Genomic DNA, 13743 nt, shown 5'->3' with positions numbered 1-13743 from the left:
ATTTCTGTTTAAAGATGCATCCTATATAATAAAACGCTAGCCGCGCATGCGCACTCAGACCTGCGTGATCTGTAATCCCTGATCCGTAGGACCGTGGCCAGAGTGCGTATGCGGCGGCTACACAAAGCGGGAGAAACAGACTCAGGATTGGAGGATGCGCCGCAGCAAAGTGCTGCAAAGGTACTGCAGGGGAAGAGACACATAGAAGACACATAGACACATATCGCTTCTACACAAACCTCCCTCCAGCGTTGGCAGTCGCAGCACGTTAAACAGGCTGCTTCGCAACTTTCTCCTGCAGTTGAGTCCCTCTGCCGCGTCACTAATGATACAACAATTACACTCCAATTTTGCCAAAAATCCTAATATAGTAATAACACAAAGAGGCAAACCAAGTCACATCATGGTTCATTCGGGGGACGCTCAGGGAATTAAACTTTACTCACAGCTCACAAACAAAATCATGTGATTGTAACAAAATAAAGGGTGCTCTCAGTGTGAACCATCAGCGATAGGAGTCCAGCTCCGACACTTCACTTCTGGGTCAAGGCGGTAAGCCCCCACCCCCACACCATCATCGAGCACCCTAAGTGTGCTGAAAATTAAAGCAACCTTTCACCTTTCACCAAATAATCCAATAAATCAATAAATAAACCAGTGAGTAAATCAATATAACTCAAACAATAATTCCTGAGCGACCCCCAAATGAACCCTGCCAGCCGAAACCCCCAGAACATGCAACAAAGTCAAAATCAAAAAATCACATTACAGAAAATGAACAAAATGAATGAAATACTTATCTGAAAAACATCTCACGAACTACCAAATGAAAACCACGCCAGGAGAAAAGGTTCAACCACGCTGGTTTCGGGGAGGAGCCCTTCTTCAGGAACCTGACCCCCGACAAAAACAAGAACGCTGTGAGCTGTGAGTAAAGTTTAATTCCCTGAGCGTCCCCCGAATGAACCCTGATGTGACTTGCATCACTAATGATGTCATCAATGACGCGACAGATAGACTCAATGGCAGAAGAAAGCCGCGAACCAGCCTGTTTAGCGTGCTACGGCTGCCAACGCTGGAGGGAGGTTTGCTATTAAAGTCATCTCGCCGGGAGGGTCGCAAAGTCAGCGGGGGTTGGGCTGGGAGGGGAGAGAACCGTCTGCCTCGGGTGCTTCAGGCAGCAGCAGCGTTTACAATTCACTGCTGTTGCGGCTTCAGGCCTTCCTCTCTGGCGGGTCCTGCCTACTTCATGAACACAGGACCCGCCAGAGAGGAATACCTGAAGCCAGCAACAGCAATGAATTGTGAATGCTGCTGTTGCCCGATGAAGTTGTTGAAGGAGGAAAGTGAGCACAGGGGAGAGTGGCTTGGAGGGAAGAACAGATGGCAGGGCATGGAGGGAAGGAGGAAGGTATGCCAGACCAAGGGAAAAGGAAAGAGGAGATGGAGAGAGGCCATAAGGGACAGAGAGAGAGGGGGCGCACACTGGATGGAAAGAGAAGAGAGGGCAGTGAATGGAAGGGGCAACATAGAGGGTGAACAGTATTCTAGCACCCGTTAATGTAACGGGCTTAATGACTAGTTCAATATATAATTTGGTCTCTTTTTAGGATTTGAGAAAAAAGAACGCATTTTTCCTCTTCCTTTCCTCTTGTTCCGGGGTTTTTTTTTCTCTTACAGATATTTTTGTAAATTCATTCCTCCCTCCCTCATGTGTCATGTTTCCGTCTTTGTTGTTTTATAGTTACTTCTGTTCTTAGCCACTTCGTTTTTAATATATATTTTTAACTATATTTTGTAAACCGTTTAAACTTTACAATAGGCGGTATATCAAATCATTAATAAACTTGAAACTATAATCGGTGCCTAGATTAGGCATCACTAAGTGCCTTAATTACAGACACTTAGGGCTCCTTTTATCAAGCCGCACTAGAGAGGTTAATGTGCGCGACGTTTCATCCCGCGTTAAATTAAACCTTAAGTTTGTATACTGCATCATCTCCATAAAGATAGAGCTTGGCACGGTTTACAGGTAAATTCAATGAGGGAAGGACATAAGAAATTAGAGGTTATGAAGGGGATAGCTAGCTTTACATTTTAAATAGATAGCTTTACGTTTTGAAGAAAAGCCAAGTTTTCAGATACTTTCGGAATAATTGGAATGAGCCAAGGTTCAGCAGCGGGGCAGGGAGGTTGTTTCAAAGCTCAGTGAATTTGAAGAAAAGGAATTTCCTTGCATACATGACACCTTTTAATGAGGGGAAAGATAGTTAACCCCCATGCTGGCCTAAAAACTACCGCTTGCTCAAGGGAGGTGTGGCGGCTAGCACAGCTGGCAGTTTAGCGTGCGACTTGATAAAAAGAGCCCTAAATGATGCCAAACTTAAATCAGCTTATAGCTTAATTGTTATTGGGTTAAATGTAATGTAATGTAATTGACCAGATCATTAAAAGCCCATTTAAAAACAAAAAATATTAATTACAATTATACGTGGATATCAACGTGGTGCCTAGCGACACCTAAGTCGAGGCATCCTCCGACGCCTAACAATGCCTATCTGTAAAGTAGATGAGATTAGGGGTGGAGAATAGGTGTGGTTGAATTAGGTGCCAGTAAATTAGGCCAGGAAAACACTGGACTAATATACAGTACAGATACCTAAATATGCCTAGGCACCACTAGACATGATTCTATAAAGGACACCTAGCGATTGTTTGACAACTGTGCATAGTGGCGCCTGCAAGTTAGGCACCTCTAGGAACCATTTATAATATCAGGCCTAGTTCAGTGTCCAATCTAATAGCAATTTTTTTAACTTTATAAACAACCCAAAGGTAACAACTAAAATCAGGTGTCATGCATTTGACACCTGATTTAAGTTAAGCTACTGCTGGGTTGTTTATAAAGTTAAAAAGTTGTTTGTAGATTGAACACTGGACCCTGAGAGAATTCACTTGTAAAATAATTGTGGCAGCAGAAAAGTTTTTCTTGACCAATGATGGCTCAGTTGTGACAAGTTTGAGCATGAGAGTACTTGAGGTCTTTTCCTCCCTGTGGGAGAAGAGCTGAAACTAATTAAACTTAAAATTTTGTACAAAGATAACTTATACCATCCAATACCTCACTAGTCCACAACTATTAAAGAGATCCATTTCACTATAAACAGAGCAACTAAATAAAGAAAAATATAATACTCGTAATCTGCAATGCGAAACAAAATTCAAAATACGATTAACTAGCAACCTAACCTATAGGTGAACTAGTAGCAACAATTTCAAACAGGGAAGTAACTACTTGCATCTCAAGGGACTTTGTGAATACAAAAGTAGACAAACGTTATGATTCATAAAAAATATTCTTACTTCTTTTCCGGAATCAATACTAAAGGTGTTTTACCTCAATCCATGAACCGGGTCTTGCAAAACTCCATACATTCTTCTCTCCACTGCTCCTCTGAGGAATACAGAGCCTCTTGCAGTTTTCATTTCTGCAATCAAACATGCAGAAGTCTTCTTTTCTTATTTTTTGCTAAAAGTTATTTTTTTTGGGTGGCTTTAGTGCCTTGAGACCACTTTGGAGGGGTTCTTTGCCTGGGAAAGGACACCGTTTCTGTGGAGCCAGCCTGCTGATCCACAGGGCAAGCTTCAGGTGGACTTGTGGAGCCAGCCATCTTTGGAGCTTGGGGTCTGTCCCCCTGGGAGCATGCTTACTTTCTGACCCTGTCAGAGGTTTAAGCACAGGCTGGATGCACTTGAGTAAGAGCCCTCAGGGTATCAGGGCTCAGGCTGTATTTTCCCATCCCTGGTCATGTGAGGAGGTTCGAAGGGGGCGGAGGTTTCAGTTGGTGTCCATCTGTCTGGCAATCCAAAGATCCTGAAGATTGAGCTGCTTGGTGAAACTCCTTTCCCTTCACTTCAGCTGCCCAGACAGAGCTGACAGGCAGGCACTGTGAAGACTGTAAGTACAGCCCTATTACTTCCTATGGGAGAAACAGGGGGGAGGGTGTGTGTCTGAAAAAGGATTTTCAGTAGTTTCTGGGGATAGGGGTCAGGTCTTTCAAACTCCAAAATCACTATTTTTTTAACTTCCATATAGTCTCCACAAGGAATTTTAGTGCAAATTTTCTGGCGGCGGTCATCTTGGATTTTAGCAATCTTTTTTTCTGCCTCACAACTTCTCAATTTCATTTAACCCTATAATTGGCAGATGGTGAAAATGGCTGTTTTACATAACTTGATGTTGAACGAGAGCAACCGTGCCAAGTAACAGGCATTTGGAGATGCAGATCTTCCATAAGATGTTGCTTCTTAGCAACAATGCCAAATAAAGGGTTAAAATAATTAGGGATGAACTTCACCTCTATGGAGTTGAATTCCTGAATGGGTTGCGCCAGTTTACCGGTGGAAGAGCATCCATGTATCGTGTGCCATGGCACACCAGTGGAGGGGGTGGGAGCTTTGAGCCTCACTTTCTCTGGGTCCTCTAGGACTAAGGAGCCGTTTGGGTCTGGGAAATGGGCAGAAAATCTCTCCCAGTGCCAGTTTTTGGCGGTGATGCAAAGCGCAGGCATATAGAATTCAGGGTCCTTTTGCAGACCTTGTCTTGGACTTGCAGGAAGCCGATGTCAGCCCCAATATGTGGCTTTTCCCCAGAATTTGTTCAGCTCATGTGGAAAGCATATCTTATGGATCCAACCTATGTGGCACAGCAGATGAGCCAGGGCCTACCCTTGCCGGAGGTTCCTGCTCAGTCTTCTAATGCCCCTGTTCTTACGGACCCGGACGACCTTAACTAGTGTTCTGATACCATGGATATTACGTCCACCCTGGATGACCTGGATATCGTTTGCAGTACGGTTAACCAAGCAGTCTCTGAGAGCACTAATGTGGGTGATGACCCTTCTGTCTGTCAGCTGTTGGTCAGTCTCTGTCAACTGTTTTATAGCGGACACCATAAAGGAACTGAATTTGGAGACTCAGCCCTCCATGTCTCAATTTACCTTCATGAGTTATTCTAATACTCTAACATCCTTTTTTCCGTCATACCCAGATCTCATGGCTCTGGTTACTGAGCAGTGGGAAACACCAGAGAGGTCCTTTAGACTGACTAACACCATGGCTAAGCTTTATCCTATGGCGCCGGATTTTCATCAGCTATTTGAGCAATCAAAGGTGGATTTGAAAGTGGCTCAGGTGACCAAACGCACTGCCATTCCAAGTGAGGGAGGAGTAATACTGAAAGATTCTCAGGAATACAGGGTGGACATGGTCTTGAAGCTTTTTAAAGTTGCTTCTTTGGGTATTAAGGCGGCAGCAGCTGCCTCCTTTGTGGCGCCATGAAGTTGCACTGAGATCCTTCAGTGGAGGATGATGCCTGCCCTCAGTTGGTGCTAGAGTGGATTGATTATGTAGCAGATGCCTTGTATGACCTTATACAGGTTCTAGGCAAAGTTTCGGCTTATGCTGTTTCAGCTTGCAGAACACTCTGTATCCCCCACTGAGCTAAAAATTTGGCCTCCAAGGTGACTCTCAGCAGACTCCCTTTTAAAGGTCAAATGCTTTTTGGCAAAGTATTAGATGACCTTATGGCGAGTGTGATGGACTGCTGTACTTAGTCCCTCCCAGACACCAAGCCTCAATGTGTTCATGGAGGAGGTTGCAGCAGTTTTCATCCTTTACACAGGTTTCACCAAAATTCCTCAGGCTTGTCTACCTAGAGATATTCCCAGTGCTACAAACCACACTATAACAACCCCAGATGCCAGCAGTCTTCGGGTTCTCACACCAGCACTACCTCTAAGAAGTCCCAATGATGCCAGGGACTCACCGTGTTTCCCTGGATTGGAGGCCAGTTGTCAGCATTCCTACAAGAGTGGGAACAAATCTCCTCAGACCCAATGGGTATTGGGCTTCATATGGGAGGGACAAAAGATAGACTTCTTTTGCCTCCCTTCAGATCTATTTTTGGACTCTCCTACAGGGAGACTGGAGAAAACGGAATGGAAGAATAGGAAGATTAGGTTCTTACCTTTGGTAATCTTTTTTTATCCCAGGACAAGTAGGCAGGTATTCTCACATATGGGTGACGTCATCCGACGGAGCCCCGATGCGGATGCCTCTCAAGCAGACTTGCTTGAAGAAACTAGAAGTTTCGAGTCACCCGCACCACGCATGCGCGAGTGCCTTCCCGCCCAGTGCACAGGGCACGTCTCCTCAGTTCTTAGATTTCCGCGGAGCCGAGAAGTCCGTCTTTGACTCTCTGTGTTCAACTTAGTTCACTTTTGCCTTCTCTTTTGCGGTTGGTGTTCTTTTTCTACACGAATCGCTGTTTTATTTCTTTTATTTGTATTTATCTAGTTTTTTTTTTTAATTTTCGTCTTCCGTCCATTCTCCGGGATGAGCCGCTCGGCCGCAGCCCACAAGCTTCAACCTTGCAGCGGCTGTTTTTAGGCCTATGTCCCGGCCTGCTACAGGCTTTAAAAAGTGTAGCAAGTGTCGGCGTGCGATCTCTCTCACGGACCCTCATAGATGCTGCCTCAAGTGTCTGGGGCCTAAACATCATCCCACGTCGTGCCTGCCTTGCCAAACACTTCAGCCTCGTGCTTTTAAGCATCGTTGCATTCAAGAAGACAAACTCTTCGAGATGGAGTCTTCGACTGATCCCTCGACTTCGAAGTCGTCTCCGGCTTCGACTTCCATCAAGCCTCCTTCTGCGCTTCCTGCTTCTACCTCGAGCCTCATCAAGCCTTCCTCGTTTGCAGCGGCTCTTGCTTCGACGTCACCTGCTGTATCTTCCCCTGTTTCCTCAGGTCAGATAGCTCAGCAGTGATTAAAGTGTCTAAGACTCCTAAGTTGAAGCACACTCACACTACCTCGAAGGAACCTCCGGCCAGTTTCAGACGCGGATCCCACCTTGCCGGCTTCTTTTCAGACCATTTTAGAGAAGCAGTTTCTTCAGTACCTTACCATTATGGGTCCTAAACTACTTCCTATTATCCTGCCTGGGCATCCAGCAACCCCCTGAGAGGTCGAGCCGCCTCCTATGCACTGGTTGGAGCCTCACTCTTTGCAGGGAGCAGAGTCTCTGCGAGTGTTTGGTCTGCCTCCTAAGCACGAAAGGCAAGGAATAGATTCTTTGCGAGTGCATCAACAGAATTCCTCACACTCTTAGCAAGGAGCAGACGAATGGACAAATCTGTTCCTCTGCGCTTTTCCTCCATTCCCTCTCATTCTCAAGACTCTAGTCAAATTGAAGAACGATCATGTCACCATGATTCTAATCGCTCCTTGGTGGCCGAGACAACCATGGTACTCACTTCTACTTCAACTCAGCAGCAGGGAGCTTCTACCAGTTTTTCCTTCTCTGCTTACACAGAGTCAAGGATCTATGCTTTATCCCAACCTGCAGTCTCTCCACCTGACAGCCTGGTACCTCTCAACATAACACCTCTTCAGTTTTCTCGATCTGTAAGAGACATTTTAGAAGCTTCTAGAAAGTTTACCACTAGACAATGCTATCAACAAAAATGGACTAGATTTTCTACCTGGTGTTTCTCTCATCATAAGGAGCCTCAACATTCCTCCTTATCTTCTGATTTGGACTATCTTTTGCACTTATCCAACTCTGGCCTCAAGTCTACATCCATACGGGTCCATCTCAGTGCAATTGCAGCTTTTCATAAGCCTATTGAAGGGAAATCCCTCTCTGCTCATCCGGTGGTTTCCCAATTCATGAAAGGACTTTTCAATGTCAAACCTCCTCTCAAACCGCCTCCTGTGGTTTGGGACCTCAATGTTCTTTCTCAACTCATGAAGCCTCCATTTAAGCCAATTGATAAGGCTCATCTCAAGTATCTCACTTGGAAAGTGGTGTTTCTCATTGCTCTCACTTTTGCTCAATGAGTCAGTGAGCTAGAAGCTTTAGTTACTGACCCACCATTCACTGTGTTCCATCATGACAAGGTGGTTCTTCGTACTCATCCGAAATTCCTACCTAAAGTGGTCTCAGGATTTCATCTCAACCAATCCATCATACTTCCAGTGTTTTTTCCAAAGCCTTATTCTCACCCTGAAGAATCAGCTCTTCATACTCTGGACTGTAAACGTGCTTTGGCCTTCTACTTGGAATGCACCAAACCACACAGATCTGCTCCTTAACTTTTTGTCTCTTTCGATCCAAATAAGTTGGGACGTCCAATTTCTAAACGCACCATCTCCAACTGGATGGTGGCTTGTATCTCTTTCTGCTATGCCCAGGCTGGATTACCACTTCACAGTAAAGTCACAGCCCATAAAGTCAGAGCAATGGCAGCTTCTGTAGCTTTCCTCAGATTGACATCTATTGAGGAAATTTGCAAGGCTGCTACTTGGTCCTCGGTTCATACCTTCACTTCTCATTATTGTCTGGATACTTTCTCCAGACGGGATGGACAGTTTGGCCAAACAGTATTACAAAATTTATTCTCCTAAGTTGCCAACACTCCCACCATCCCATTCTGGTTAGCTTTGAGATCACCCATACATGAGAATACCTGCCTGCTTGTCCTGGGATAAAGCACAGTTACTTACCGTAACAGGTGTTATCCAGGGACAGCAGGCAGCTATTCTACAACCCACTCACCTCCCCTGGTTGGCTTCTCTGCTAGCTTTCTGAACTGAGGAGACGCGCCCTGTGCTGGGCGTGAAGGCACTCGCACATGTGCGGTGCAGGCGACTCGAAACTTCTAGTTTCTTCAAGCAAGTCTGCTTGAGAGGTGTCCGCATCGGGGTTCCGTCGGATGACGTCACCCAAACATGAGAATAGCTGCCTGCTGTCCCTGGATAACACCTGTTACGGTAAGTAACTGTGCTTTCTGTAAGTCCCTTATAGAATCAATACAGCCTATCTTTTGTCTACTCTGTCTTTATCAGTATCACTGTCTATTTCTGCCTTGGACGTTTCTCCTTTTAGGCTTCAGTATCTTCCAGCCAGCAGACAGGCCCTGTGGGGAATCCTTCTGTATGAACGAATATATATCTGTATCGAAGTCAGATTTCAACTTTGTGCTTGTTGCACATGGCAGGTTAGTTTCATGTTGGTACCATGTTCTTGCCTGTGCTTATTGTTGCCTGTTTATTAATTGTTCTTTTATATTGCAGAGCAGAACAGAGTGCTGTTGTACAGTGAGGAGATTCCTGTGCCCCCTTTCTATCTGTTTTTTGTTTCATTGATATTCAGTGGCTTTAGGATATCACTGAAGGAGACTTGAGCAGTGGAGAGAAGAATGTGTAGATTTCTGCAAGACCTGTTGAGGTTGAGGTGAAACACATTTAGTATTGATTTCATAAGGGACTTAATGAAAGAAGATTACCTAATCTTCCTTAATTCAACTTCTGGAACTTAACCAAATGTTTGCACAGATATTAGAGAACTAATAAAGCTCCCAGCTTCAAGCACTGTGGCCCTAAGTAACAAGAATTGACTACTACTTTTCTGCATCAATTTTGATATATCAGGAAAAAGTTAAATTTTAGAATTCATAACAATGGTGTCTTTGGCGCGGAAAAACATTTTGAGGAGCTAGTTTCTATGAGAATCCAGCACACAAGTAACCAGTAAAGTAGAAACTCCAGGATCTGTAAAATCCAAACTCTTTCTAGAGAAGAGCAATTTCTGTACCCCTCTCTTCTTTACCTCTTGGAGATAGTATACTCTAGTAACAGGTGAAACTGATTCACTGGGCACCTTTAACACAGCTCTAACAAACGTATTATATGCAATGCTGATAGTAATCTTTGCAAATATGGTAACTCCTTTTAGAATGCTACAAAATGCAGTAGTATAAATGCCTTAATACTGTATTTGCTATATGTCTTCACATAGCTTTTACAAAACCACCTTTAAACTTCACAGGAGCCAGCAAATTATGGAGCTGAGATCACAGACTATCGATTAGAATGGGGAGGAGTTCAAGGATGCATGCAGATTTGTTACTGTGGACCTGGATTTTCTCATGAAATTAAAGGACTCTCACCAGCAACTGTCTATTACTGCCGGGTACAGGTAAGTAAAGAGAACTAAATACATTTGTAGTCCTATAGTTGCAGTTATATAAGGAGGAGAATATTTAGATTTAACATTAGTTTATTCCATTTTGTTTTTTGCAGGCAGTAAATGTTGTAGGTTCAGGCAATTTTAGTGAAGTGGTTACATGCTTTACCCCAGCCTCAGTACCTGCTGCTGTAACTTGCCTTTGGGGTGTGAAGGAAGAGGGAATAGAAAATCCATATTACTCCCCTTCAACTTGCCTTGCCATTAAGTGGGAAAAGCCATGTGATCATGGTTCAGAAATCACTGGCTACAGCATAGAATATGGTGAAAAACAATTTATATCAGTTGGAAAAATTTCAGACTACATTATAGAAAATCTTCAGCCAGATACAACGTACAGGTATGATACTCAAATATGTAAAATATTTTTTGAGAATGAAATTTATCTTAGGGGGTCCAGTGTCAATGTACCTGTAATGTGTGTTTTGAAAATATTTTCTTAAATGAAGCCCAATGTATGCATTTTGCTTTTAATTCATTTATTTTTATTTATTTACAAGCATTCGATATACTTCCCTTCAAATGCCACAAACATCAAGAGAACTTGCAATGCAGTATTAAATATGTATAGGACTGAATATACGTGCACTAGCTTAACACCTGGATAAATTTACCAGAAGAGTCTGATCACTCCTTGTGTCATCTGCTGAGTCGCTTTTGTCCCAGATGTTTGGCCTTCACATTACTATCCAACCCCAACATAAATATGAAACCTGTGCATATATGCACGCGCTCTCAATGCCTCTTCTAGTGTAATAGGTGCGTCATTCTGGCCAGTAGATTATTCTCCCCATGCTTGTGAGCAGTGTGGAAGGAATTCATTCCAGGTTTTCAATGCCACCTACTTCTCCTGAGGGCTGACGTTCTTATGAGGTATTCTTAGAGGGCATCTTCATGGATACCCAAATGTGGGGTGCTGCAAGGTTCTTCTTTGTCACCTCTTTTATCTATATGACGTATTTAAAAAATTTCTGCCTTTCGCCTGCAGATTCTATTTTTATCTATGCGGATGACATTTTTATTTTATTGGAAGTCAAACATGATTTCAGTGACCTAGTTACAGGCATAGATAGCTGTATCTCTAAGCTCCAGAGTTGGGCGAATTTCATTCAAATGAAACTGAATGCTTCAAAAGCTAAACTGTTTTGGATCGGACCTATATTAGTTAATCTCCCTACTAATATTGCATTGAAATCAAATATTATTTTATACAACTTGACTTCACTTCTAGAGTTTTGGGTATTATTCTGGATTCCTCTCTCACTTTTAATGACCAGATAAATTCCATAGCAAAGAAATGTTTCTTTAGTTTGCGCATGCTGAGGAAAGTCAGGGCACTATTTTATCAAGAACGTAAATATACTGGTACAATCCACTGTGTTGGTCCAGTTGAACTATTGTAATTCTATTTATTTGGGTATTAAACAGGGCAGTTTAAACCATCTCCAGTTAATACAGAATACAGCGGCCAAACTTATTTTTGGAAAGAGAAAGTACGACCATGTTTCTCCATTGCTGAGAAACTCCATTGGCTTCCAGTCCATCATAGGATACAGTTCAAGTGTGCATGTGTGGTTTTCAAACTCCTTTATGGAATATTTGACTCTTTGATTCCCCTTAGTGGGAATTCCTTTAGATCCTGCTATTCAAGAAGTACAACAATTCACAAATTAGCATTTCCTTCTCTGAAAGGTATTAAATGCATTGGGAAAGCTTAATAAATCTTTTACTTTTAAATTGGGGAGAATTTGGAATGGACTTCCAGATTTTCTAAGACTGGTAGATCAATTGTTTCAATTTTGAAAAAGTTTAAAAACCTGGTTGTTTTCACAATAGTTAATTTGATTTTAGCTGTCGTATAGTAATTTTAAGCAATTCAATATACTTTTTTCTAACTTTTTCCATCCATCTAATCTAACCAATTTCTGTTTTTATCCCACAGTTTATACTTATGTTTCATTTTTTAACGAACTGTAAACCGAGTCGAGCTCCTTAGGAAGTAGATTTCGGTATATAAAATGAATATTAGATTTGCTACGCCTTTCAGTTTTTTTCCTTCTATATGCGATCCAGAAGGTGTTTTTCTAATATGCTCTGTATATTTATTTATTATTTTCGGTATTTTTTGCATTTCTTTTGTGGCTCTCGGTGCTTTGAGCTCCCCTGTGAGGGGACAACTCTGTCTGTGTGGAGAAGAAGCAGACTTGGATCTGCAGCCGGCAGGTTAATCTTTTGGCCAGCCTACAAAAACTATTGTGGAGCTAGGGTCCATATCCCTAGTAGCTTAACTCGTCTACTGAACCACAGGGGCTTTCACCTCTCCCCCCCTTCGCATGCACGGTTCTGTGGGGATTAAGGATCAGACCAACTTCGGTCCAACTGGCAGCCCAAAGATCTCAGCATTTTGAGAACTGGCTGATTGAGGCAGGGATTCTTCTTCCAGATCCAGATACTTCTTAGAGCTGAGGCAGTCTGCAGCACCTTCAGAACACAAGTCATGTGGCAAACACTTGGGCTCACCCTGGCAGAGGATGAACCTTTGGCCCATCTTGCTTATTTATTGATTGATTGCTTTATATATTTATTTGGATTTATATCTCAGAATGGGTTACAACTTTACATGCATAATAAAACATAACAGGATATAGTAATGTAGAGCATTATAGTACATTTTAGATCATAACATGATAAGACAATGTATAGGGGAGCATGCTAGTACTCAAAAGTATTATAAATAATGATGTAAAATTTTTAAACTGTGTTCAATTCGGAATAATATCAGCACTCGTCAAAACCAACTCCCGAATATCAGAAAGATAATAAACACTTAACTATTCACAAAGGCCTCAGCCCCACCACTCCACAGCTATATGTAACTTGATAACGGGAAGAATTATGTGGTTCTCATCACCAGCCCACGAATATAACTTTTGTGCTTTCATATATATATATATATTTTTTTTTAAGTACACTTTTATATTTAAAACTATAGCAGCTGTCATTTACTACTTAAAGCCACTTATCTTTAAAGCTGACATGACTTGGGAGTGACGACCCGACATGTTTTGCACCCCCGTGCTTTATCAAGGGTCTCCCTAAAACTAGAAGGAGCATGTTAGAAACTTATAAAACAATACCCTTTTATCATACCTAACTCATCCATAAACTCAAATGAACTCTTACTGCAGCCTTCCCTTTCATCCGACTCAGTGTAAGTTATGTGAGTAAGATGGCGGCGGCATGCTGTTTCAGTATTTAACTATTTGATTCATACTACCAAGTACCTCCCCCTGTAGTCTATTGGGTCTTAGTCAACCAATCAGAGACGCCCATTCAAGTTCCCCATTCAACCCATTCGGTTCCACCATATCCAGTTGGAAAATATACCTCTGTTCTCTCTCATTTAAAATCTTGTCTATATTTCCACCATCCCTCCCTTTAATCTTATCAATGATATACCAACGTAGATAAACGTCATGTTGTTTAGACATCCAGTGCTGTACCATGGGGGCCTGTAAGTGCCTATTTATTATACGGGACTTATGTTCTGTGAGGCGTGTCTTAACAGACCAACTTGTCCGTCCTATGTATATTAAATCACACGGACATATTATGGCGTACACTACTTCTGTAGAATTATAGTCAGTATTGGT

General features: G+C 42.6%; 1 protein-coding gene across 8 annotated transcripts in view; it reads left to right on the top strand.

Moving 5' to 3' along the window:
• FNDC3A (fibronectin type III domain containing 3A) overlaps positions 1 to 13743 on the top strand; it is a 240211-nt gene that overhangs the window by 184822 nt on the left and 41646 nt on the right. For all 8 annotated transcript variants that reach the window (XM_033947816.1, XM_033947812.1, XM_033947815.1 and 5 more), the window contains 2 exons: positions 9893 to 10042; positions 10147 to 10430. In XM_033947816.1, the coding sequence (XP_033803707.1) occupies positions 9893 to 10042; positions 10147 to 10430 (434 nt within the window). The remainder of the gene's footprint in view (positions 1 to 9892; positions 10043 to 10146; positions 10431 to 13743) is intronic.

This window comes from Geotrypetes seraphini, chromosome 6 (genome assembly GCF_902459505.1).
Source record: "Geotrypetes seraphini chromosome 6, aGeoSer1.1, whole genome shotgun sequence".
NCBI classification, from domain to species: domain Eukaryota; kingdom Metazoa; phylum Chordata; class Amphibia; order Gymnophiona; family Dermophiidae; genus Geotrypetes; species Geotrypetes seraphini.
This window is presented reverse-complemented; position numbering and strand designations above follow the sequence as displayed.